General features: G+C 57.3%; 1 protein-coding gene across 2 annotated transcripts; it reads left to right on the forward strand.

The window, feature by feature from the left end:
* Positions 1 to 1,239: 1,239 nt before the first annotated feature.
* Positions 1,240 to 27,082, forward strand: LOC117645534 (alpha-crystallin B chain). 2 transcript variants are annotated; one of them, XM_034385811.1, is made up of 4 exons: positions 1,240 to 1,574; positions 15,781 to 15,924; positions 16,488 to 16,692; positions 25,948 to 27,082. In XM_034385811.1, exons 1-4 carry the CDS (start codon positions 1,387 to 1,389, stop codon positions 26,143 to 26,145), a joined length of 735 nt encoding a protein of 244 aa, XP_034241702.1. In that variant the 5' UTR covers positions 1,240 to 1,386; the 3' UTR covers positions 26,146 to 27,082. The 2 variants fall into 2 exon arrangements, with proteins under 2 accessions (XP_034241702.1, XP_034241703.1); XM_034385812.1 differs by lacking the exon at positions 15,781 to 15,924.
* The last annotated feature ends 276 nt before the right edge of the window (positions 27,083 to 27,358 follow it).

Here is a 27,358-nt window from a genome sequence, read left to right on the forward strand (position 1 = left end):
GGCCCACGTGGTGAGTCGTTTCCGTCGCCCTGCCTCTCTCGCACCTCCACGGCACGCCCCATGAGTGCGAGAGAGACGGAAACGAGGAGGCAGGCACGGCGATGGGCGTTCGCGGACGCGTGGCCCACGCTGTATTCGGGCAGCTCCGCGACGCTCTGATGTGTCAAACGGACGCTTTTGTTGCAGAGAGTTGCGCAAATGGACGGCAAATCGGGGCGAGGCGTCGCCGCGTCGCCACACTGCTATTTCGGTTGTTTTCTTGTTTTTGTTTTTGAAGATGCTGCATCCCGGCGTGTGTTTTACGAGGCGGGCCCGGTGGGTGTCTCTGTCGCTCCACTGCAGCACGCCCAGTGAGAGCGAGAGAGACAGAGCACCGCCCGCCCTGACTCGCGGCAAAGCCGTCAGAAAGGCCCTTAACGAACTCCTTGGCGACTCAAAGGACCGACCGTTTCCCAAAAGCACTTTCCCTGACGAGTTTCTTCAGAAGTTCCCACTCGCCAGGTTTCAGCCACGCACTCCGGATGTCGGATCAGATCATTCTAACTCTCGCTCGCTGACATGTCGTTGAGCATGGAAACGAGAGCGGAGGGTTGCCTTTCTCTCGTTCCGAGAGCAATCCATTGGTGGGGTCGCACGTTCAGTTCGAGTCCCATTTAGCGACTCTGGAGCTGAAATCGCGTCTAGAGTTTTTGCCGCCCCCAGCGGTCTTCTGGCCCACTGGTGGGTTGATCGCTGTCAAATGGCGCTGCAACAATGCGGCGTCGCCGGGCGCCTTTCGGACGCCCTCCTGGTCCATCACCTGCAGCGACTGGCGGCGACTGGCGGCGACGCAGCGGGCCGTCGCTGTCTCTCTCGCACTCGCGGGGCGTGCCGAGCGAGTCTGCAGCAACCTCGTGGGCGCCCTGGGTGACTCAGCCAGCCGGCGCCGAGGCGGCCAAAGACCAGCCAAAGACGCCGAGGCGAAGAACACTCTGGACTCGTGGACGCGGGGTAGCGCCCAATGCCGCGGCGAGCGCCCTCGCGCGGTCGGATTCGGCGGCGGGCCGTGGCGCCGCAGCGCGCTCTGGCGGCGGGCCGGCGAGGCTCGCGTCGTTGCGTCTCTGTCCCACGCGCCGGGCCGCCCTCGCCGCGTCCCTCTCTGCCGCGCGCGCGGCGCGGGCGGTGCTATTTAAATACATGACGCGGCCCGGGCCGCCGCCACGCCGCCCCTCCCCTCCCACACCAAGGAGACACACCGCGCCGCGCCGCACCGCCGCTCAGTCGCGATCGAGCTGCCGAGCCGCCACGCCGCACCCCGTCGTCCTCGTCCGCGCGCGAACACGTGCTCCCTGCCGCCGGTAGTGTCAAGTGCGATCCAAGTCAGCAGCCAGCGAAGCAAGCGAAGCCATGGCCGACGGCGGAGTCAAGAGGGACATCCCCATCAAGCACCTGGGCGACTTCAGCGTCCTGGACTCCGAGTTCAGCAACATCCGCGAGCGCTTCGACAACGAGATGAGGAAGATGGAGGATGAAATGACACGGTTCCGGTCCGAGCTCATGAACCACGAGAGCAACTTCTTCAAGACGTCCACCAGGTAAGCGCCTGACTGGGCCGTCGCTCCCCGCGATCACTTGGCAACCGATCGGTGTCGCCGGCGGCGAGGTGAAGTACAGTTCGTACAGTTCGCGCACCCCACGCGCCTTTGCCGCCAAAAGCCCCGTTGTGCCGACAGCGGTCTGTTTTCGGACGGCGTCAGCTGCTTTACATCAGTGTGCTTAATCGGAAAGGGTCGGTGGAGAACGCGCAAGCGCGAGAGAGACAGCGACGATAAAGATTCTGTGAATGAGTCTAGCCCGAAGGAAAGCCTTAAACGGCGATGTCTTGTCAAAACCACACCGATACCCGACACCGCTCTGCCGCTGCACTGTCGCCGGCAAAGCCTTTTAAATGGGGCTCGCGAACTTCTGGCGCGGTGCCTGCCTGCAGGCCTGCCGCGTCCAATATTTCACGTCTTCTGTTGTGATGCACTGCGCGAGGCGGGTGGTGGGTGCCCAGTGCCCAGGTGAGCCGGGAGCTCACTTTCGGGGCCTCGAGAGACTCCTCGACAGACTTGGCAAGTTATCTTGCCTGATAGGGGGTCCCGCCGTCCCGTCCCGCCGTCCCGTCCCGCCTGCCGGCAAGACTGATTCCGGGGGTCGCGCTGTCTCTCTCGCACTCAGGGGGCGTGCCGTGTGCGTGTGAGAGAGACAAAGCTCGCTGCTGCTGCCTCGCCGGCCGGCACTGTCACTAGGGCGAACGAACGCCCACTCGCTGTCTGTCTCTCTCGCACTCACGGCGCGTAAGGGCGAGACAGGCCGACGAATCCTTAAGGACAGCCTCGGCTAGCTTTGAGGTGCACAGTGGGCCAGAAGACCGGTGGGGGCGGACAAAACTCTTGGCGCGTTTTGAGCTCCAGAGTCGCTGAACAGGCCTCGAACCGAGCGTGTGACCCCACCAATGGATTCCTCGTACGAAGAGCAATCCATTGGTGGGGTCACACGCTCGGTTCGAGTCCCATTTGGTGACTCTGGAGTTCAAAACGCGTCAGAGTTTTGTCCGCCTCCACCGGTCTTCTGGCCCACTGCGAGGTGTCGCGGTCGCGTCTCGCTGGTGTTTGCGAACGGTCCCGAAGGGCCTGGCCTCTGCGCTCGGTCGCTCTGTCTCTCTCGCACCCACGCAACGCCCCGTGAGTGCGACGGAGTCAGAGCGACGGGCTGACGGCTGCCGCCCCGGGGGGCTATACCGCGAATAGCCCACGCAGCCCAGGCCGACCGGTGCCCACACTGTACAGCTCCTAGTTGGGACTTTGGGACTTGCTCGGCACGGCACAGTGTTCTCAACATTGAACTGCAATAACTAGGGGAATAGTGCTCCCGGTGAGCGGGCTTTCTGAACCGCAATAACTAGGTAAATAACTCGGTGTGCCCCCCGGCCCAGCGAACGGGACCGAGGGAGTGCTGAGGTGAGGTGCGACCACGGTGCCCGCACTTTGCCGTCACCACCACCGCGGCCACACTGTGAAACATTTCACAGTGAGGGGGTCAACGTCTGTCTGCCGGTCTGTCCTGCCAAGCACTCCGTCCGCACACTATGAAGCAGCACCGTCGTCTAGTGCGCTGGCCTGACGTCGCTCTGTCTCTCTCGCACCCCTACGGGACGCCCCATGAGTGCGAGAGAGACAGAGCGACACTAGCAGACGACACAATAAGAGCTTCGAGTGAATCGCACGGGGCTCGGTGCCAGCCGGCTGGTCGCTCTGTCTCTCTCGCACTCATGGGGCATGCCGTAGGGGTGCGAGAGAGACAGAGCGAGGCCGGCCCGACCGGTCTTGGTCGATCCGAAACCGAACGCCGCGAAAGGCGACCCACGCTGCACTGTCCGCAGAACACCAACCAAGGCGCTATTTTGCCTGCCGCGGGCTTTGGCTTGGCGCACAGTGTGGAGGCGGACAAAACTCTAGACGCGTTTTGAGCTCCAGAGTCGTTAAATGGGACTCGAACCGAACGTGTGACCCCACCAATGGATTGCTCTTCGAACGAGGAATCCATTGGTGGGGTCGCACGTTCGGTTCGAGTCCTGCTTAGCCGAGCTCAAAACGCGTCTCGAATTTTGGCCGCCTCCACCGGTCTTCTGGCCCACTGTGCAGCATCATCCTGCTGGACCAGCGGGGACGAACTGACAGCCGGACGCGGGCCAGCCGGCTGATTCCGGTACGTCGCTCTGTCTCTCTCGCACTCACAGTGGGTCGCTCAAGGTGCGAGAGGGACAGAGCCGACAGAGCGCCGCTTGGCGCCGCTTCCCAGCCAACCAGCCGAGCGTGGAGGGCGTGGCGGCGAGTCGTTGTGTGCGCGAAGCCGCGGAGTTATTTCGGAAAGTTGGCAATGCACTCGACTTCTCGCATGTTTACCGATCGCGTTTTGTTTGCAGTCTGCCTCTGTCTTTGGGCGCGCCGCCGTCCTCCTCCATAAGGCGCTCCCTCCGCGGGGATCGAGTTGCATAGCCCCCCGGTTCATTACGGCCCGCCCACATTACCACCTCCTTAAGCCGTCCCTCTCGCACCCACACGCGGCGCCGCCCCAGAGTGGGCCAGAAGACCGGTGGAGGCGGACGAAACTCTAGACGCGTTTTGAGCTCCAGAGTCGCTAAACAGGCCTCGAACCGAACGTGTGACCCCACCAATGCATTGCTCTCCGAACGAGGAGTCCATTGGTGGGGTCACACGTTCGGTTCGAGTCCCATTTAGCGACTCTGGAGCTCAAAACGCGACTGCGCCGGGCCGCCGGGGCGAGAGAGACGGCCGCGTGAATTTCTCATCGCTGCGTGCCGGCGCGCCGTGTTTGAACTTTACCTCGGACAGTGCATGCGGGCGGCTCTCGTCGCTCCGTCTCTCTCGCACGCGCGGGGCTGTCCGCGCGGGTGCGAGGGAGACGGCGCGACAGCGTAATAGCCGAGGTGTTCCCGGAGAACCGCGGCCGGCCCTTGAAGAACGGGCGCCGGTCACGCAGCGGGGCTGGAGCTGGAGTCACTAGCACGTCCCGCAGGCTGAGCTCTGTCTCTGTCGCACTCACGGGGCGCCCCGTGGAGGTGCGAGAGAGACAGCGCGACGGGGTGGGCGGAGGCCTGGAAGCATGCTGGAAGCCGTGCCAACTTCTGGAAGCCAACGGCCGGCGCGGGCCGCGTGGGCGCGGGTTCGATTCCCGGCCGCGGCGTGGATTTATTTGTGAAATTGCTGATTGCTTTCCGGCCGAGAAGGCGCGGTGTCTAGCCGAGCCGACCGGGTCAGGCGGTCAGCCTTGGCGCCGTGTTGTGCCGTACCGTTGCCTGGCAACCAGTGTACTGTACAAGTACCAAGTCGCGTATAGTAGTCAGACCTGCGAGGTTCCCCGCCCTACCATGCGGGACAACCATAGTGTCGCCGAGTGTCGCCGTGTCAAAAAGAAAAAAATCGTTAAAAAAAATTGAACCAAATAGTTTATTTTGGTTGAGATTTGGCTTTGTTGGCAGTGGGTCATGAGGGGTTTCTGTCGCCGGGATGATCTCGGAGGTGATTCGACGTCACTGGGCGCTGCTGGGGCGCCGTGCCGCGCCGTGCCGCGCCAAGCGGGGCGCTGCGAGCCACGGCTATTAAAAACCCATTTGCTTTGATTGACGTGGACATCGGACTCAGGCGGATAGGTCTGCTTCGTGTGAGTGTGTGTGTGAGTCCGTGTAGGCGAGTGGGTATGAGTGGGTGTGCGCGTGAAGACCTGGTGGTATCACTTAGTGGATCAAAGCTCAAAATTTTTAAAATTTTTGTGAGCGGGGCGTCAAAGCAATTTTTCGATATTTTCGCAACAAAATGACCTCAATGTCCGCTAGGACCGAGGAATTTTCATGTAGTCGGTTCATCAGAATGTCGGTCCCATTCCACCACACTTTCTGGAACAACCCCATTGTGTGGTAATTTTTTCATCACTCCTCCCGACTTTTATTCCTTGCTGGAGTTTTGAATCGGCGCTCGACGCGTCGGTGGCATGCCTGCAGGTGGTGCCGGGACGGGGTGGCCCCCAGTGTAGTGGCCCGCACCCGGCCAATAAGAGGCCGCCCCTCTGGAGCCAACGTCGAGTCGGAATCTCAATGGTCTCCGAATATGCATGAAGAAACAAACTCCTGAGGACCGCCTGCCCGGCCCGGCCTGCCCGGCCTGCCCACTGACCAATAAAATCCGGCTTGCCTCCGACCAAGGGGTGGCTGCACCAGGACCCCACGCAGACTCCCGTTTCCACCCCTAAGACTGTCTGTCTGTCTGTCTGTCTGTCTGTCTGTCTGTCTGTCTGTCCGTCCGTCAATCCCACCCTCCTGACACCCAATCTGCCTCCGTTTCCGCAACACACCCGTGGCGCCCCTTGAGGCGGAAATTGACGTCTGTTGGGAGAAACGTATTCTGGGGCGTTTCGCGACTCGTCACCGCGCGTGCCACTGCAGCGGATTCTATTCAGAGAATCCCCTTCTTATTTTCACTTTTTTTCCTCCGTCGCAGCAAGTTACGTCTGGAAAATGCGATTCCACTCGCCTTTTCGCGTTGTTGTTTTTGTTGTTGCTGCTGCTGCTGCAAAATCGTGGACAGCAGCAGAAGGGAGCTGAATTCTCTGAATGTTCGAAGGCCGATCGATGAATCGATTAATACCAGCCCCGCCTGATTGGTGTTCGATACACCGACGCGGCATTTGCGCGCCGAGATATGAGAAATCGCTGTATGCAAATCACCCGCAGCGTGTCGATCTCTGATTGGCCGTCGTGCCTGCAGCATGCGATTCCTCGATTGCTCTCGAAAATGCTCTCGAGAATGCTCTCGGTTTGGTTTCGAGAGGAGAATTAAGACTGCGACCGGAACTTTCGCGATTTTTTTTCCACTCTAGCGTGATCCTACAGTCCGAGAGATCTAATCGTACACACTGCCGCGGTGGCGGTGATAATCCTGGTGCATGTAGGCTGCCTGTCGAGTACCAACTCCGCAAAAAAAAGTAAAAATTTTATTCTAAAAGTACACATTTTGTCAATATTTTTTGAAAAAGATTCTCTTTCTAATTTTTGGGTTGAGTTTTTCTTCATTTTCTCCGGAAATTTTGGACCTGGTTTCTTGCTCCACTTCTCCGCCCGCATCAGCTGACCGCCTTGGCTGCCTTGCCGCGTCCCCTCCCAATTTGCGATTCCCACCCCGACGAGGGGACACCCTATCGGACGATTAATCACGCTGCCGGGCCGAGCCTGCCGAGGCAACGCAGTACGCGGATAAGCATAACAAGGTGGGGCGGGGGTGGCGGGCCTAGGGTTACCCCCCGTCCCCCGTCCGCCTTGCAGCGATAGGGTAGCCACCCGTCCCTCTCCTCCTTGCATTCTAGCACTTATTTTTAGGGTTGCCACCCGTCTTCAAGTCCTCCGCTGTCGCCTAGTTCCATCGCCAGTTTCCAGTGGAGGTTCCCTGAAGGTTGGTTCCCGTCCTTGCCTCGGCCTTGACCGCCACGCTGACTGAGTCACCCCCAGTAGTGACTCACACTGTAAGTCGCACGGTGGGGGCGGAGGGCGCATGGGTTGCGCAAGTGATCCTCGAACCGCGCGGACGTGCGATCAAGGAAGCCTGGCTTCATTTTTACGAGCGCGGGAAATAGAACGCCGGGCCAGGGCGAAACGCGGAGGCGGTCCGACGATAACGAGACAACAACAACAACAACAACAAGAGAGTCCGCTCCAGGGGTGTTTGAAGCGTTCTTCTGCGCCGTCAGGAATTCCGAGGCGTTTCGGTGGTCCTTGCTCGTCCTTCTCGCAAAGCGGGAGTGTCAACAGCAACAACGTCAGGGTCAGGACGGCACTTCTTTAAAAAAAAGGCCCAAATTTGTCGTCCTGTTTGTTTACGGACGGCCCCTGAAGAATGTCACCCTGGGCGCCTCGAATCGTTGTCCCTGTCCCGGGAGCGGCCCAAGCACCGCCTCGCGAGCTATGCCCTGGGCGACCTTTGGCGGAGGAGGACCGAAATAATGTGCGTGGCGGAGATGCAGGGCGGATTCTTTATTCCCGTAGTCTCTCTCTCTCTCTCTCTCTCTCTCTCTCTCTCTCTCTCTCTCTCTGAGTGTGTCCTGGCCGCGGCCCAAGTCCCACTGCGATCCCTCGGAGTGGTTAGCGTCACCCTGCAGGGACGCCTGATGATATGCCGCGTCACGTTCAGGGAAAGCCACGCTCTGTCTGTCTGTCTGTCTGTCTGTCTGTCTGTCTGTCTGTCTGTCTGTCTGTCTGTTCGCCGCACACCCTCGTGCCGATCGCGCCTATTAGTTTCGCGGCTTTGGAACGCCGTCGCCAACTTTTGTTCATTTCCGGTGACCCAGTTGGTGTGCGTCGGATCGCTTCTGTTGCTCGGCGCCGTCAAGGCTGTCCTTGACACGCCCTTGACCCAGAGCAGGTGGGGTCGCGGCATCAGCCATGCACCCTCCTCCACAGTGGGCCACAAGACCGGTGGGGACGGACAAAGCTCTAGACGCGTTTTGAGCTCCAGAGTCACTAAATGGCACTCGAACCGAACGTGTGACCCCACCAATGGATTGCTCTCCGAACGAGGAATCCATTGGTGGGGTCACACGTTCGGTTCGAGTCCCATTTAGCGACTCTGGAGCTCAAAACGCGTCCGGGACCTAAACTGCTGTGCGCAGGTGCGCCAACCATGCGTTAACGTAATCACCCAAGCAATCGCGCTCAATTTTTCCACCGCCTTCGCATTTCCCTGCAAAGAAAATTACGGTGCCGTGGCCACAGTCTTATGCAAATTTAATGCGCCTGTTTCTCCCGGAATGGAGCGTTTTTTTCTTGATATTTCTATGAGCGCGTTGTGCGTGATGTCCGGGCGCCATCCCGGTCCAGACGCCTCCCCCTCTCCCCCCTCCCCCCTCCCCCCTCCCCCCTCCCCTCCCACTCGCGGTCAATCGATAGAGGCGGCAGACGCCGGCGTGTCTGGCGCGCGGCGCCGCGCGACCGGGTTCGACTACCGGCGTCGGCTGCACTCAGGAAAAATTGCACCGTAGTTGTAGTAGAATCACGGCTGTTCTACCAAAGTCTTGTTTCATCTTCCCAGACTGCCAACTGCCTCTGCGACCGTGAATCCAGTGCTTCCAGCATTTTCACACACTTTGCGAACTTTTTTTTTTTGCGAGTGTGTCGCCTTGACGACGCGGCTGGAGTGATGTGTGCTTACCTTCCGTCTTCTCGAAGGTGTTGGCACTTACGTCACAGCCGAGCGACAGCCCAGGCAAACAAAGCGCACCCGTCGCTCGGCTCGTCGGCGATCGACTGTCTAGGAGAAACACGCAGATCGCCCCACCAACGGATCGCTCTCCGAACGAGGAATCCATTGGTGGGGTCACACGTTCGGTTCGAGTCCCATTTAGCGACTCTGGAGCTCAAAACGCGTCTGGAGTTTCGGCCGCCTCCACCGGTCTTCTGGCCCACTGAGCGTGCCTCAGCCTGGGAGGTAGGCAATCGCACGCAGCGATGCACCGCTGCATTGCATTGCCTACCTCCCAGGCTGGCGCCCTGCAGCACCCCCTCGCCGGACGTTTTTGACAGTGGACGATAAACGAGATTGCCTGCCGGCCCTACCAGGGCCCTGCCTCCAGGACCTCGACGGATACCTCCTTATCTGTGATTGGACGTCCCGCCGGCCCGCGAGCGCGCCTAACTGAACCCGCCTCGGCCAGCGCCGCCCAGCGCCACGGAGGCGGATCGAATTTGGGTTTCCATTTGACATTGGGAGGGTCCTCCGCCGGACTCAGTCGTAAAACGAGGGGGGGAGGGGGAAGTCGGAAATCGGCGCGCTGGAGCATTTCTGAGCGTTAATGACCGGCAGAGGGAGCTTCTCCAGTTGGGTGTCCATCTCCACTTAGGAATCGTGCCACCTTGGTATTTCCAGTAAGGTAACTTCCGTTAGGTACCTCCAGTGAGGTACTTCCAGTTAGGTCCAGTGAAGTAACTCCAGTTAGGTCCTTCCAGTGAGGTCCTTCCAATTAGGCACTTCCAGCAGGTGCCTCCAGTCGGTTGGTTGACTTGAAAGGCCGCGCCAAGCACTTCTCATTTCCTACTCTGTCGCGCTTGACGCTCCACCGCTGTGACGTCACCTCGGCTTGACCGATGACATCACACGCAAGGCGCTGGGAAAATAGATGCAAATGAGATCGTTCCGAATGCGTGACCTCGCGGCAGAGAGAGACAAAAAATAGTGACCCGAAATCGAGATGGAGTGACCTAATGACATTGTTTTCGTTTTGTTGCAGGTATGCGCGAGGCTCTGCTCCGCGGTCCGATGACTCACGCTTCGTAGTAACCAACCCAAGTAACGTAACGACAGCAGCTCGGCAATACTCGACAAGTATGCCAACTTTCAGAATCCAAATCTTTTCATCTCATTCGGAACAGAACAAAAAAAAAATTACTCGAGTTATTTTTTTGTCTTATCAGACCTTTCTTTTTATGGACAGCACTTCTGCTGCTTGTAGACGTGCGCTTTACTTTTTCTAGGACACTGTGTCGTTGGCATTTGAATGAATGCGGGCAGGATGTCGTGAGTGTGTATGTATGTAAGTGTGTGTGTGTGTGTGTAGGAGGAGTGGAAGGAGGGAGGATAAGTTTGCAAGGAGGAAAAGAACAGCGAATGTCAGTACAGTATGTATTTTGTGAGTGACTGCGTCTGCCTGCCTTTGTGTCTGTCTGTCTGTCTGTCTGTCTGTCTGTCTGTCTGCCTGTCTGTCTGCCTCTGGCCGGCTGTGCTGCGAATGGGTGTGTTTTCCTCCTTCCATCGGTCAAGTCAGCGACAGGAGGTAGGGCCAAATAAATTATTGGGTTGGTCGTTGCCGCTCTCTGCCAAAGTCATCTTGCGCCATCATGGGGTCCTCGGCTGCTGCCAACTTTACGAAAACAAAACATTTTCAAGGGGCGTTGAGGCGTTGAGGTTGGCAGTACAGACCGCCGTGCGAAGGTCTCTTGAAACGAAATGCCAATCCTTGTGTCGGCACGCGCGTTATTTGGGGCCCCGGCGCACAGTGGGCCAGAAGGCCGGTGGAGGCGGCCAAAGACGCGTTTTGAGCTTCAGAGTGGGACTCGAACCGAACGTGTGACCCCACCAATGGGTTGCTCTCCGAACGAGGAATCCATTGGTGGGGTCACACGTTCGGTTCGAGTCCCATTTAGCGACTCTGGAGCTCAAAACGCGTCTGGAGTTTTGTCCGCTTTCTGGCCACCGGTCTTCTGGCCCACTGTGCGATGTTGCCTGCACTGGTTGCGGTTTTCATTCCCCTCGTCGGATTCCTCTTTTCTTGACCGTAAAGGGCCGCTTATCGCCGGGGACGAAAAAAGGAAGAAAAAAAGGGCATAAAACGACGTACAAAAAATATAAAGAGAATAAATCAGTGGCGAAATTACTTTTTGCGCCCTCTTTAGTGGGCTCGTATACTAGTCGTCGCCGTGTGCTGCAGTACTTTTGTCACTCCCTGCGTCTCTCTCTCTCCCCCGCACCCCAGCCTCATTTGTCCACAATGCCCGTGGAACGCTTAGGCCCGCACTTTCCTCTCTCTCTCTCTCTCTCTCTCTCTCTCTCTCTCTCTCTCTCTCTCTCTCTCTCTCTCTCTCTCTCTCTGAAAGGGAAAGTAGTGGGCGAGTTTTGCCGAGTCGAACACGTAAATAAAACAAAACGGCCATTTTTTTTTGTCAGAGTAAACGGCCGAAGCCCGCTGGGTGCAGCTTGGCCAGCAGGCTCCGTCTGCGTGCGAGAGAGACGGAGGCGGTGCAGTGCTAGTGCAGTGCGTGCTGCGGGCGGCGTGGCCTCAACCTCAAGCACCCTTCGGTCCTGCGGCCTCCGGAAGCCCGCCAAGGGCTTACAGTGTAATTCGACTTGTAGATCTCGCCCTTCGACGCTTTAGGGTCGCCGCGGGCTAATTTTCACGCAGCGCCGTCTTGCGACCGGTCGCTTTTCGCTTCGAAGTAAGTTGGGAATGCGTGCCTCCGAGATCAGCAGACGGAGACGCTGCCGCCAAGGTGGGGGGCGGAGGCCGTTACGTGGTTTGTGGATGGGCCCCGCGGTGTGGGGTGCGAGCCGCGTGACCTTCAAACGAAAGGGAGAGGATTTATACGTGGGGAGGGAAGACGTAAAACGGAAGGGGAGGGGGAAGGGGAGGGGGAGGCAGTCGTAAGAATCGGACGGAACCCCCTGCGGCCTGCGTTTAAGGAGAGAGAGAGAGAGAGAGAGAGAGGGGGGGGAGACAAGTAGCTTGCACAAGTGTGTCGCGCGCCTTTCCGGCGACGCAAAAATGGCCGGGGATGATGCGAGGGACTCCCTGTCGGACGTGCCTTTCACGACGTGAAGCTGATATTGCGGCGTTGTCATCCGCAGGCGCGTCGGGACGACCTCTCAAAGAAGCCTACACTGCCAAACTAAGTGCGATTGAACTCGACGGATCCTTGCTACCTTCGCTGTGCTGCGACGGCACGGAGCCTTCCGTTCGTGTGACGAAGAAGGAGATCTCGGCAGTGCACCCAAGACGTTGTGGTGCACCGTTCGATGCGGGCCGGGCGCACCCAGTGGCATGCTGCTGCAGCAGGTCCGGACTGCAGCGCGCCGTCACAAATGGTCATATCGGTCAAGGTGGGGAGCTCTCTGCGGCCACCTGGCGTCTCGCCGCGTCCCGCCGGCTGGGTACCAGCGCACCCGCGCTGCCGTCGGCCCGCGCACGTCAGTGGCGGAGCCAGAGCCGGCCTCAGGGAGGGGGGTCAAAGTGGGCAGCGATTTTCGCCTTCTTACAGGGGCAGAGTGTGGCTTTTTGTCTACCTTTGAGGCGACTGTCTAGGGGCCAGGTGTCTGTCTGCCTGGCTGTCTGTCTGTCTGTCTGTCTGTCTGTCTGTCTGTCTGTCTGTCTGCCTGTCTGTCCGTCTGTCTGTCTGTCTATCCGTCCGTCCCTTTGCCCCCTCCCACTGCACGTGGTCTTCTTTTTCCCGCCAACAAAAACAAAGGCAACATGTTGTTGTTGTTGAAAGCAGCCACGCCCCTGGGGCCGTGACTTTTATGAAGCATTGACGCCCTTACAGTGACGCAGTAAAAGGGTGCGGAATTAACCAGGAGGGTGCGAACGCCCTTCAGGGCTTCAGCAACCCCGGACGCGTTTTGAGCTCCAGAGTCGCTAAATGGGACTCGAACCGAACGTGTGATCCCACCAATGGACTGCTCTCCGAACGAGGAATCCGTTGGTGGGGTCACACGTTCGGGTCGAGGCCTGTTTAGCGACTCTGGAGCTCAAAACGGCCTCGCTGTGGAACAGGCGTCCAATCGCTTATCTTGTTGTTTCGATTAAGAGGGAAGAAAATCTGTTCCCGTTTCAACAACGGTGTGTGCGAGGGGAGAGCAAGGTGCGTACGGTGAGGTTGGCCACGTGTGATGCCGGTGTACGCTGGAGCGTGCGGTGCCAGGCGTAGGGGATGTGTGTGTGTGTGTGTGTGTGTTAGTGTGTGTGTGAGTGTGAGTGAGTGTGTGTGTGAGTGTGAGGGTGGTCCGTGGTCCCTCTTATCACTCCCTCCCTCCTTCCCTTGATATACGAGACCCTCCCATTGTGATTGATCGTGGCAAGGCAAGCCCTATTCGTACAAATTCAGTCGCACGGTGCACACCCAGGGGGAAGAAAAAATTGAGCCGTCCAAGGCGTCTTGAACCAACAACGCAGCCAGGCTGGTACCACCACAATGCCATCAAAAAATTAAATTGACTACCTTGATTTTTTTTAGTGCGCACGTACTGTAGGTTTTGAGACTCGACTCCGAAAGTACTCTATGCGAGCTCAACTCTCAAAATGGGTCAACCTGACCAAAAATCAAAGCACTTCTCCTCTTTATTTGTGCAAGTCGCCTGTTTTTTGTTTTTTTGTGGGGCGCACTCCACTTTTCCTTAGTGGTCGTTCTGCCCGCCCTCTTCTGACCCCTGGGGGGGGGGTGGATGGGTGCGTTCCGGTGTCCGCTTTCATCCCCATTAGACCCTCAGGTGTGCCAACACGGCCGCGCGAAACTCGGCCACGCCGCCCAGAAAACGTCCCTTCCGCTTTTTTCTTGGCGGGAAGTTGGCTGTAAAAAACAGGCTTGCCACACTCGCACGAAACAGGTGTCCATCCGGGCGCATGGCATGCCTCGCGCGGTTTGTTTCACTTTACAGCGAAACAAACACGTTTCCGGGGCCGCCTCGGCGTTGAGGAATGGCAGAGGGACCTGTCGCTCTGGTGGAAGTAAGGTACACAAGTACATGCGCAATTTTTTTTTTCGCAGTGCGCTGTAGTCCGGTCGCGTCCGATCGCGGTTGCGTCTTATTTACTTTTTTTGTGCGATGCTTCACTGAATTAGGCAACACTGGATTGGGAGCATGGGAGCAGCAGGTTGGGAGACGGTGTGGGGTTGCCCGCCGTTGCCCGCCGGCCGGCCCGAGGCGAGGCAAGCCGCGGTGGGGCCCCCCTGGGGCTCGCAGGGGAGGGACGCCCCCAGCCTGATAAGTCTCCCCGGGGGGCCCAGTCCAAACGGGCAGACCGGCCGGCCAGCGGACTTACTCGCTTCTGCCAAATTCTCTTTCAGAAAACGGCGAGAGGGGATTTATTTGAATGTTTGAGTAAATGGAATGTGGAAAAGTATGCGGTGTGCCGGTTTGAGGGGTGGAAGTGTCTGTCCTCCAAGCAAAAGCCGGCCAGTGCGTAACCCACTGTGAGTCTGCCTTTGGCCCTTCGGTGCCTGGTGGCGAAGCCATACGTTGGTGCCAATGAACACTGGCAGCGCGCTCATTTCGAACCTCTGTCTCTCGCAGCCCCACAGAACGCCTCGCGGTGCGCGAGGAAGACGGAGATGATCCGCTTTTCATGCGACCATTCGTTCATTCATTCGCATTCACCTGTCCGTCTCCTCCACTGCGACTTGGCGACGAATCGACGAGTCGATGTTATTCATCGATCAAAATCGCAGCGCGTCCCGTGAGGTGCATTCAACCCGTGCGCGACGACGTGACACCCACACTCGTTTGGCGACGTCCTGTCGCGAAGAGGGGGAGGGGGCGGTACTAACGCGGCAATAAATATAGCACATAAATTGGAGGGATAGGGTCGTTTCGTTAATTTCTTCCTCTCTTTTATTACATTGCCTTGTGTGTGAGTGTGCTTGTGTGTGTAGATATGTACAGTATGTGACTGTAGTGTGTATGTATGTGCAGTATGTGTCCAATGTGTGTATGTGGGAGCGAATCGAGGTACGAAATGAAAAATGCTTCGAGACAGAACTCTGCACACGCTCAAGCTTCCTAATAGTAACCAAATAATTCTAAAATTAAATGTAGTACGCCGAGCTTTTTAAACATACCTCTGTGTTATCAACGCTTTACACTCACTTTGTTTTACTCTTTCAGCCCACGGCCTTCTTGATTTCAATAAGTTTTGTTTGTCGTGTTTTTCTTTTCGTTGACGGCAGTAGTAGATTTGCAAATCTATGCATTTTTTGTTGTTTTTGATATCAGGGCTGTGCTTTGCTTAATGAGCAACAGCTTATCTCTTCCTAATTCGTGATTCGGTGCTCGAAATGGAGAGCCTCTCTCTTCGCCGGTATATCGATTAATTTCCCATACGCGGAGTGGAGCCTTTTGGCACCATCGGTTACTAAGCCATCAGGCAGCCAGATTGAATTTCGCGACGGAGGCAGGACTGGCCTACAAGTCGAGAACTCTTTGCGAAATAAAGTCATAGTACCTGACCGGAAGTCGTAACGAGTTTACGGCTGCCTCTTCCTGCCGCCCGGCCCGATCAGCTACCGGTGCTAAAGTCGCATGCGAGATGCTATCTGGCAGCTTCGTGCTCGGGGAGTGGTGGGCCATGCTGCCATGTGGCGGGCAAAGCAGGCACGCGAGACAAGGCAGATGAGCTGGCTCGCGACATGTGTAACGACTTAACCAGGGGGAGTGGCAAACAGGCAACCGAATCGCCTCAAGTGTCCAGAGAGACTCGCCTCGGGGCAGAGCTTCGTGTCGAAATCAAAGTCAGTTGTTGCGTTCAAGTCTTGTTTACCGGAACGAGTCTGAAGTTGATACTTGTTAACAGGAATTGTTTGCCTGAACGAATTGGAAGCTGTGACTTTTTAGCAGCCGGTAGCTGGAGGGCGACCGAGGGCGACTAACAAGGTGATCGCTTTGGGAGCTAAACTAAACGCACTAACCTTTTCCCGTTGCTACTTGTGTGCAGCCACAGATCGGAGACCTCAGAAACCAAGACCTCCAGCAGCAGCACGTCGAGCGGTACAATACGAGACTCCGGCCCCGGTCTCTTAGGCTCCACCAGGTTCCCAAACTTCCCTCCAATGGGCTCAGCCTTCGAAAAATTCTCCAGGTGCTTACTCTCATTTTTAAATCTTCCCATTGCATCAGTTTTTACGACATAAGGGGGAAACCAGTCAGATAGGGTACTTTTGTCAGTAAAGTCACCAGTTTCTTGTCAGCAACGTGTTGCCCTCATGTAGTAAGTACCAGTGTGGTAAGTGTGAGATAACTAGGCTGGTGAGTGGGTGTTTGAAAGTAACACGTTGACGAAAATAACTTCAGTTTTGACGTAACACTTGTACTAACCAAGTAGAAACAGTGTTGGTGGTGCTGAATTATTTTAATATGTAAATACGATCTTGTAACATAATTCATCAGTTCAAATTTGTTAGGGTGTCTTTGGGGGGTACTGGGAAACTGAAATCAAACTTTTACGGTAGCTTATCAATTGTTCACACTGTTGAAAAAGTTTTTGGGAAAAAAAAGAACGGAGCTTCGGAAGGCACCCTCCCGAACACCGCATCGAGATTTTCCAAATTATTTTCTCGACAGTGCGGTCAAAGAGACAAATGAAATTACGAAGAGTGTTGGGAGTGGTGCGTTTCGCTGACTGGAGCCTCGTTTGCCTTGCAGCACGACTAGCTCTTCCAACACGACCCAGCAGGGCGGCGGCCCCATCGCCAGCGGCCCCGCCAGCGGCCCCAGCACCTGGCTGGACGGCCTGCACAGCCCCCTCATCCAGGAGGACGGCGGCGACAAGAAGCTCAAGTTGAGGTTCGACGTGTCGCAGTACGCCCCGGAGGAGATCGTCGTCAAGACCGTCGACAACAAGCTTCTGGTGAGTGGCTACTTTCACAGTGAAATACGTCACATTTCGAGCGTACACAAGCTTACAGAGAAAATGCTTACGAACTTTTCGTCGAGTTTGGGTTAAATCCTTCCGTTAGGTCCTGGACCTACGTCCAGGACGAACAACATTTTTTCCTCTTGGTCGTTTGACGGAAGTAGTGTCAGTCATTAGCGAAGCGCGTGCAGTTTGTGTGTGTGTGTGAGTGTGAGTGGGACGCCAACAATTTGAATCAACAAGCCTGGCCTCTAGTCGGGCTCACACCCCACACAGCGTGCTCGCTCTACACACATAGCGTCCAGTTTCGCACCAAGTTTGGTCGAAAAGAGAATGAGCCCGCCGTTGACGTGTTTACGATTTTCCGGTGTGGGCCCGGCGGCGGTCTGGCTGAGTGACTTATTAGTGCCCCGTTCCTTTCTTCTGCCGGGGGGACCGGCGGCGGCCATGCTGCCGGGCGGCTGTGTTTTGGGGAGCTCCGTATTCGAGGGCCGCGAGGGGTGGTATAAAGTGGGAGTTCAAGTTTGAGTGTGGTACGAGGCGATGTGGTTTGCAGTAGTGCGTGTGCTGTGCGAGTGTCAAGTGATTCAGTGCATCGGTGTCCGAGTAATCAACGAAAGACTGGCAATGTCTTTGTGTGCCTCCTGGTGGCGTCCCGGCGTCCCTACGCAGCGACCCTGCAGCTGCTGGCTGGAGCGGGGGTGGGGGCCAGGCGACGGCCACGCCACCCGGGCCCTGCAAGTTCGTGCGAGGAGGCCGGATCAGCGAGGCGGTCGGATTGGTGACGTATGACGTGTACAAGGGCAGTACGGATGTTCAGTGGCGGAGGCATGAGTGTTGTGCAGCACCAGGTGAGAGGGCATCAAGTGCATCCCCTTGCAGGTTTGGTCCCTCCGCGCGGCATTGGCTAGGGCTAGGCTTACAGGCACTGGGGTGTGTCACCGAGAGCCGTGTCCGTGTGGTGTGCGAGTAGCCCAATGAGGGCATCAGGGCTGATTGTTCTCCTTGCATTTGTACAGCGTTTGTAGTAGCGTGGTGTTCCCTCCCGGTCCGTGGCGATGCGGACCACGCACGTCTCTGTTGCCATGGCAACGAGGGTCGCCACCCGGCAGCAGGCAGCATTGGCGTCGGGGCCCGGCGTTGTTTTGTGTTTTTTCACGCTCATTTACAGCTCTAGGCCTAGTCCGGCGACCAGGCCTGCTCCTCGCACCCCCCCTCCCCCTCCCCTCGTCTGTGTGCGGTGGTCCAGGCGTGGGTGGGGTGGGGCTCCGCTCGCTCCTTCTTTCTCTCTCATTCGCGCTGGCGCTTCTTTCCTTGTCTATTGCCTTCTCGCCCCCTCCGCCTCCTCCCCTTCCAGCGTGTGGTGACGGAGGTGGCCGAGGCCTCAGTGGGGCGGGCGCTGGCCCATTTGCATGTCGCATGTCCTTTCCTTGCAGATCAGCGGGCCATGCACTCTTACTTTCTGCGCGCCAGATTCGGCAGCGTCGTGGTGGATTGCCCTCGCCAACTCTTATAGCCTAGGCCTGATGGCGGTGGGGTGGGGGTCGGCAGCCGGTCTTGTGGTATATCAAATTATTGGTGTAGTGTGCTTAATACTCTCTTACAGCTAAACTTTACGACTCGAGGGCGACACCTCATGGATGGGAATGCGGCTACGGGATAAGGGTGCTATGCCCTGTGTCGTCTGGCTAAGGATAGTCATGTGACTACACGTGTCTTTCCACCGGTGATAAGGGCCTGTCATCTCATGGTGGCAAAAACGAACCAAAGTGGAGCGGTACCGCGTGGATGGGAATGCGGCTACGGCCTTCGCCCCGTGAAACCCGGTACCCCTCCCAAAGGGAGGCACCTCATGGATGGGAATGCGGCTTCGGCCTTCGACCTATGAAATCTGGTGTCTCCCACAACCTATCAGGGGGTCCCCTCGGGAGGACGCCCGCATTGCCCCTAACGGGGCAGTGCAACACCTGAGGCGCCGGACGAGCGGTCTGTGAGTACACGCACCCTCGGCTGCTGCGACGACGGTACAGCGCGGGCAGTAGATTGGGTGGGTCAAAACCCTGACTGTACCACAAGGTTGACAGTCACCCCATTCGTACGCGCGCAGCGGAGTGTGGCTCTTCGGAGCCGCACTCTGCGGACTAAGGGCCCCCTGTGTTGCCCATCAACCTCACTAAGTAACAGTGAGAGGCTCATGCTTGACAGAGCCGTTTGTTGAACGTCCATCCTTAAACCTTAAACCTTTCTTCTGCCGACGATGGCTCGGCACGCGGGGTGGCGGCCTGGTGGAGGCAGCGCTCTGCAGTGCAGCGGCTCCGTGACTTTGAACTTCGCTCCGCTCCGCTGCGCCCGCGGCTCTCGCGACAACACTACGGGGGACTCTGTGCGCGGAGTGTACTCGGAGCGTCACTCGGTGCGAGCCAGAGGACCGGCGCCGGCGGCCGAAGCTCCTGGACGCGCTTTGAGCTCCAGAGTCGCTAAATGGGACTCAAACCGTACGTGTGACCCCACCAATGAATTCCTCGTTCGGAGAGCAATCCATTGGTGGGGTCACACGCTCGGTCCGAGTCCCATTTAGCGACTCTGGAGCTCAAAACGCGTCTAGGGTTTCGGTCGCCTGCACCGGTCTTCTGGCCCACCGTGCGAGGGTCTTGGTTTGGATCAGAGTGACGGTCGGTCCTCAGGATTCCCGAGAGGGGTTGCGCCTTGTCACCACGCCCACTCCACGTCCCCCTCTCCCCCTCTCCCAGAGGCAGACGACAATGAAAGACAATGTGGGCCCGGCCTGGCCTCGCCCACCACGCGTGGAGGGCAAGCACCTTCCACGCCTCGCGTCGCGCGTCGCGGGGTTCCATTGGGTCGCTGCGAGGAGAAAGCACACTGAGATAACTCCCATTTTATTGCAAGTTTTGAGCTCCGGAGTCGCTAAAGGTGACTCGAACCGAACGTGTGACCCCACCAATGGATTGCTCTCCGAACGAGGAATCCATTGGTGGAGTCACCCTTTCGGTTCGAGTCCCATCCAGCGAAGCGACTCTGGAGCTCAAAACGCGTCTAGAGTCTTGGCCGCCTCCGCCGGTCTTCTGGCAAATCCACGGCGCGCGCGTGGAGTTGGCCTCGGAGACCTTGGCCTTGGGGACCTTGCCCTGCCTCTGCCTTCGGCGTGCCTTCGGCGTGCCTTCGGCTCGCCGTTTGGTCTCACTTCGGGCCGACTTTGGGCCGGCTCCAAGGCTGCGGCGCCGCGGCGGTCCCGCACTGTAAGAGCCATTGCCGCATTGACGCGAAAATAGGCGGAGTCAGGCACGGTCGCGGCACTGCCAGAAACCGAAAGCGTTTCGTCGCGGCCTGTGAGGCGCGTCCAGAAGTACTGTCTTCGGCAATTTTCATTCTTGTGGTCTCAGTGGCAAACACCGTAAGTCTTTTTGTCCAAAATTTGTTCAGGCCTAAGCGCTTCTTAAAGTCAACCCTGCTCCTGACACATACTTTAAAGTATTTGTTTTTACCTGAAATTCGTGCCGAGCTGCCAAACAAAGCATTGGATTAATGCCTTATGCAACGCCGCTCCAGCCACGGAGCTCCAGTGACACACCGCGCGGCTCCAAACATGGACGCGAAATGCGATCAGACGAGACGGGCGTGGCTGGGCGGGGCGGGGCGGGGCGTGGCGTGGCGGGGCGTGGCGTGGCGGGGCGGGGCGGGGCGTGGCGTGGCGGGGCGGGGCGGGGCGTGGCGGGGCGGGGCGGGGCGGGGCGGGGCGGGGCGGGCAGTCCAGGCACGCTCCAGAGGATAGCCTGATTGTAGACACTCCATATGGCCCGCGCGTTTGACTTGGAGGACGTAAAAAATATTAATAAATGACAAATCTGCCCCCGTTGGACGTGCCACGGTGTACTCACTTTCCTCTTGATGGAGCAGGGTTTCAAGTCCCCCCCCCCTTCCATGTGGGTTCATCCGCCGGCTGCGGGCCCCTGCGCCACTGCCACGGATGGACGAGCGATCGGTTCTAGCAACAAAAATAAAAAAACTGAAAAAATAAATAATAGAAGCGACAGCCTGAACATTAACTCGGCGAGTCAGTGTCACTGAAAAATGATCGGTTTTCAGGGTGACTGAACTTTTGACTTTCTTTTCGATCTTCTTGGCGTTTCTTGCCAGCCATAATGTTTGCCCTGGAATTTCCGCATGTCACCGTTCGGCTGGTTCGTTTTTTAACAGTGGCGAGGGCGCGACGGTGTGCCAGGGAGCATAATTGGACTACAAACACTCCACTCTCAGATTCACCCCTCGCGAGTCTCTCCCAATCTCTCTCTCTCCCCGCTCGGCTCTCCCGGCCTCCTGGCTTTTCTCGAAGTGGCGCCGGATTTTGAGATGGAGAGAGAGGGGGAGAGGTGAAAGGAGGGGAAGGGGGTAAAGTGCTGCCGTAGTTCGAGTCTCACAAACACCGCAAAGTGCTTGCCTGTCGTCCGCCATTTTAATGGCCGTCTCTCTCTCTCTCTCTCTCTCTCTCTCTCTCTCTCTCTCTCTCTCTCTCTCTCTCTCTCTCTCTCTCTCTCTCTCTCTCCCTTACAGAACGAGAAGTCCACAGAGAGGTTGCGAACAGGCTGATACTAGTATGCATCAGTGTGCCACGGTCCAACGTCAGTATGCCAGAGTATTTTGGTCGGACTTTTGGTCAACCTGCTGGTCTCCTCAGAGTATGCCCTGGGTTGACCAGTACGCCCCTAGTCCATCCAGTCCGCTAGTCAACCTGGTCAACCCCGCAGTGTCCCTTGGCGGACCAGCCGGACTCTTCCCACACTCTTTGAACTGATAGAAGATGGCCACGATGGAGTTATTAGTCAAATATTAAGAGACGGCCACGTGGTTATGTACGTAAGTCGACCAATGCAAGGCAGATGGACGGGACGAAAAGAAAAATGCAAAATATATTTTAGTGAGCAACGAAACTTTTTGACTAAAATCAATGCAGGCCGCTGCCCAGAACTTATCGGCACCGAACTTATTGGGTGCAAGTCCAAGCTCGTCCAAGCTTGAAATACATTACGAGAATACAGTGGGTGTAGGCACAAACACTTATCATTCGCCATACAGCTTGCCTGGGCGCATAACAGCGCACAAAAGACAAGAGTCAGCTAGGCGCAAGCGAAGATACAGACCGCTCCGCGTCAGTCCGTGAAGCAGAGATGAGCCGTGGTGTAACGGCTAAGGTGTCGGGACACCAAGCCGAGCGTGTGGGTTCAACTCTCGCTTCTGTTCGTTTTTTCGACCGACCGATTCAACCCGGTCGGACTAGTATCAACCCGTTCCGAGGTTGAATTTAGTCCGAAATATGAAACCTTTTCAACCCGTTCAACCCCTTGGTCAACCTGTCGGACTCAGTCCCTTCAGTATGCCGTCAGTCCACCCATCAGTCCCTCATGAGTCCATCCCAGCAGCCCGAATCAGGACTTCTCGTTCTGTAAGGGCTCTCTCCTGTCACCGACCGGAAGCGCATCCAGGCGCACCTGATTTCCGGAAGTGGGGGGAGTATTTGTGGAGGAGCAGAGAGGAAGCGGCCGGGAGGAGCAAGCTGCAGACAGGTCCGAGGGAGAGAGAGAGAGGGAGAGGGAGAGAGAGAGAGAGAGAGAGAGGAAGGGGGGAGGTGGATGAGGTTATATGCGTTTGGGGGAGGCCTATGAAATTTTGCACGTGCACTGGAGCGTGAGATCAATGTCCGTTTACAGTTTAGTCACCGAGCTGCACCCTGTGAGTGTGTGTTTGTCTGTGTGTGTGTGTGGGTGTGTGTGTGTGTGTGTGTGTGTGTGTGTGTGTGTGTGTGCATCCCACGCAAACGCGTCGTGTGCAACATTTCCGCCCCGCCCCCGGCATGGCGTTCCTCGAAGGCGGTGTTCAGGACGTGTAGTGGCAAGCAAGTGGCACCGCAGTGGGGCTTAAACGCACGCAGTCTGGACTGGGGTCTGTCTGGGACAGCAGCGCGCCGCGTAGGTACAACACACAGGGAAAAAATATTTGAAATCAAACTTCATTTGTGTTTGGGAGTTAGGATAAATAGCTCGCTGTCTGCTCGTTCAACATGCCGCCGATGGATGTCTTTGGGTGCACGTCACGTGCAGGCGGCGGTCCGCGCAGACACTGGACTTGTCGAGCGCCGCGATACCAAACCCACACGTCCAGCGGACGGGCCGGGCCGGCACACTGTCTCTCTCGCTCTCACGGGGCGCCCGTTAAGGTGCGACAGAGTGACGAGAACGACTCTGCCGGACGGGCCGGACGGGACCCCAGTCAGTTAGGCCCCACTGGCCGACCGGCGGCTGGCTGGCAGGCTCACACACTGGGCACCTCAGCCATGCCCATACAAGGCGGCGGCGAAGGCAGTCCGTCTGGAACGCTCGCTCGCTCCGGCCGAAGCGAGGCGTGTCCGCGGCCTCCAGTGGCGGAGCGCGGACCGGGCGCCGCCAACGCCCACTCCCTGGCTACGCCCACGGCCAGCCGCCGCACAGTGGGCCAGAAGACCGGTGGAGGCGGCCAAAGACGCGTTTTGAGCTGCAGAGTCGCTAAATGGGACTCGAACCGAACGTGTGACCCCACCAATGGATTCCTCGTTCGGAGAGCAATCCATTGGTGGGGTCACACGTTCGGTTCGAGTCCCATTTAGCGACTCTGGAGCTCAAAACGCGTCTGGAGTTTTGGCCGCCTGCGCCGGTCTTCTGGCCCACTGTGCGGGGGTCTAATTGAGACCTAGAGGTCCGCTTGTTGTAGTCTGGCCCTATCGGCCAGCGTGGCGAAGCGGGTGTTTACCCAGGCGATGTTCGCGCCACTGCCCGCCCCTTCTGCGTCCGCTCGCTCGGCGTATCGCCCGCCGAAATCGCACGCCGTTAAACGTGTTATTGGGGCCGGCGGTACCGGCGGAGTCGCAGTGCTACACCCGAAGTGGTACCCGAGGCGGATCCTTTTCGGAGTGATTAATCCCTCGCCTCGGGTCACACTCGGCCCTGGATTTCTCGACGGTGACGCAGCCACGCTCCCAGATTGCTGTCAAAGCGAGGAACGTCGAGGAGTGGAAACGATTTCGCTCACCGGGCTAGCGCGAGGCGAAAAGAAAGACAAAAAGGGAAAAATAAAATTGATAACCATGTGGCTTTGTTCGTGCCCTGGTGTGGTCGTCGCGAAAATCGTCCCCGTGACTGGCAATTCGCTACACTGGGAAGGGGTTGGGTGAAGGGGTGCTGGAGGGATGATTGGAGCCCATTCAACGACCTCGCCAAATCAGGGCTGCCACTCACCCACCCACGCACTGGGCTGTCCCTCGTCCCTCTCTGTTTGACGCGCGTGCCCCCTGCCCCCTCCACTCGCTAGTGGAATAAATTTGCCGCTAGGGGGCGTTGCGCGAGCAGGGCGGCCCTCTTTAGCGAACGCCGCATTAGAACGCCCCGCCCCGCCACGCCTCGCCACGCCCCGTCCGGGGTCGCCGCGATTTACGGGATGACTGAGGGTAATCCGCTAGATTGTATGGGGACGTATGGCCCCGCAAGGGGGCGGCCGGAGCGCCACGCAGACTTCCCCCTCCGACGGACACTAAATTACCATGTAAGCTTTATTTTTTTTTGGGGGGGTGCAAGAAATTGAGCATAATGTTTACAATGCACAAAATTCAAGCGCAGCGAAGCACAGTGGGCCACAGTGTGACCCCACCAATGGATTCCTCGTTCGGAGAGCAATCCATTGGTGGGGTCACACGTCCGGTTCGAGTCCTATTTAGCGAAACTGGAGCTCAAAACGCGTCTGGAGTTTTGGCCGCCTCCACCGGTCCTCTGGCCCACTGTACACCCCTGAAGCGAGGTGTTGTGCCTGCACTGGCCGATTAGGTAGGCAATTAAGCGGTCCACAATGCCGGCCTTTGACTTGCCGCAGAGGGGCGCTGTCGAGGTGCTGATGGCACTGCCGTGGCACTGGGGGAGTTGGCGCGCGGCGTGGCGGAACGCGTCGCCCTGTCTCTCTCGCACTCGTGGGGCACCCCGTCTGGGCGCGAGAGAGACAGAGCGACCGACTGTCTGTCTGCAGTTTGACGGGGTGCTTATTGTGCGGTGGGGTGAGTCTGGAGGTTAAAGCCCTTCCTAAAATCATCGTCGTTCCCCCCCCTCCCCCTCACCGCGGCGAGCAATTTACCCCCGCCACCCCCGGCCCCGGCCCGGCCCCGCCATGCACCACCCAAAGGGAAGGGAATAGTCGTGAATTCTGCGCACTCATCATGGCGGTCTTCTTCTTATTGTTGCTCCCCTTCTCCTCCTCCTCGTTCAATTAGTTTGCCAGGCGACCCCCCTCGACGTTGTCTGTGTGTGCACCCCTGCGGCAGCTCAAGGACATTATTGTTTTGGCTGGGAATCATTGGCGACCACCTCCACACACACATACACACACAGCACGTCGAAATGGTGAAGCAGCAGGAACTCTGCCAAAGGATGCGAGACAATTGCAGATTTCAGTGGTCTGGAAAGGTTGGAAAACACTCATCTTGCCGGGAGGACACCCAGCCTGCATTGGTAAAGGATCATTCCAGGTCTAGCCTATCATGTGCGTGTTTTGGCGCTGCCTTTTGGGCCTGCCTTCGGGCCTGCCTACCCGACGCGACCGGGCGACCGGCAGTCTTACGAAAACAGTGGCTAGAATCGATCTAGCCGCCACCCCCGCACGCGTGCCCGACCTTGGGCGCTCACACGCATTGTCTGGCGCCCCAGCACGCCCCTGCGCGAGGCTAGGCCGCGCTGTCGGCACGTCCCTCTGCGAGGCTAGGCCACAGTGTACTGCCGAAACGTGGTGTTATGGCCGGCGATGACAATGAGCAGACACCCGTCCTGCTTGCCCTCACGGCTGCAGTCTGCTAACAGGAGGACGCACATCAGAAGTCCATGTGTCATGATTTGGGTGAAAATGGTCGCACCACAAGTTCATGTTTCATGATTTGTGTGAAAATGGCAGCTGTGGAAACGACTGCAGCGTAACTGGTCACGCGAGGGGTGGGGCCGGCGGGGCCGCCCACAGAGCCCACAGCCCTCGACGGCCTGATGGTCCGACTGACGTGAGGCTCCGCAGGACACTTGTCCTCTTCCCCCGCACCGCACAGTCTCTGCAGTGATGCAACGATGCAGTCCCTTGACAGTACTTGGGGAAGGGACGCGCTGTAACGAGGCTCGCTACGGGGCCTGCCAAACGACACTGCAAAAAATGATTTGTCCTGTTGTTCTGTTCCAGGTCCACGCCAAGCACGAGGAGAAGACGGACAGCAAGTCGGTGTACCGCGAGTACAACCGGGAGTTCCTCCTGCCCAAGGGCACCAACCCCGAGTCCATCAAGTCCTCCCTCAGCAAAGACGGCGTGCTCACCGTGGAGGCCCCCCTGCCCCAGGCCGCGCTCGGCCCCGCGGAGAAGATGATCCCCATCGCCCACTGAGTGGCTCGCGGAGGACAATTCGAACTTCCCGCCTCAACCACCCTGCATCACCCCACCACCAGCGCCATCTCTCGGCGGGCGGACCAACCCCTCGCGGCGCCCCCGGGGACCCCACATTGGCGGTCCGAGCCGGCGGCCCGCGCGAGGACCTATTGTCTAAAACAACTCGCTGTGCAGTTGTGGTAGAGGAAATAGAGATTGGGCGGCTCGCCGAGTGAGCGCAGGGACAGTGAAGCATTTCAATCGTTATAAGGGATGAAAACAGATGGAAGCTAACCCACACTTGGCTGATGGTGCAACAAAGAATTTATTTATTTATTATTTTTACTTTAAAAGTATTAATACTGTACGAGTACGTTGAAATTGGCATTATTAATGATAATTTAAGCGCCTAACGGACATGATAATGGAACAGACAGTCTGTTGTTTTGTTGAAGAATGCATTTTGTTTAAATTTGATATTATGTCATTTGCTTGTGACGTCTGGCCTCGCTGGGAAACAAGTACAAGTGGCTTTTAAATTGTTCTTTGAATTATACTAGTGATATTATGCTTCATATTCTAATACTGGATGACCCGTAGAAAAATTAAGTGATTGTACTGCTGTAAATTGTAGAGGAACTAGTCTACCGCCTTAAATGTGCAATCTTTCGCCTCCTAGGACTAAGTGTGCTTAGCATTTCTCTCATGGATGTTTAATTGCCAACCCCCTTACTTTGTTGTCTGTTATTTGTAGAATGTAGATGCCCCTAGCAAATTCCTCTCTATTCCAGGAATTGTTTTAATTTCCACGATTGCCTCTCATCATCCAGCCCTTTTTACCACCCGAGATAATGGTTTCCAATGATATTTTTTTGACTGTTTTGTATTTTTCAATGTATAGCATTCTTATGTGACATATTTTTGTTCTTTTAAATAAATTTAGACATTGTTATTGTGCTGTTGTAATTTTTATTCAATCGACATAAATACTTGGTGACTTTGCCAGGCAAGTCCAGTTCACACGTCTCGATGTAACGGGGCCCTGCGACCCGATTCCCAATCCTTGCTCAATACAGGGCGGCACCAAAGAGTTGGCAGTCGGGGCGCCGCGACCCCGACGCCCCCACAGCCCCCGCGGCCCCCGCGGCAGACCGCCCCGGCCTCTATTTCTAGACGGCCGGCTCGACTCGAGAGGGCGGCCAGGTTACTCGTCCCTGCTTTCGGCCGCTAG

This window comes from Thrips palmi, unplaced genomic scaffold (genome assembly GCF_012932325.1).
Source record: "Thrips palmi isolate BJ-2018 unplaced genomic scaffold, TpBJ-2018v1 HiC_scaffold_18, whole genome shotgun sequence".
Lineage (NCBI taxonomy): Eukaryota > Metazoa > Arthropoda > Insecta > Thysanoptera > Thripidae > Thrips > Thrips palmi.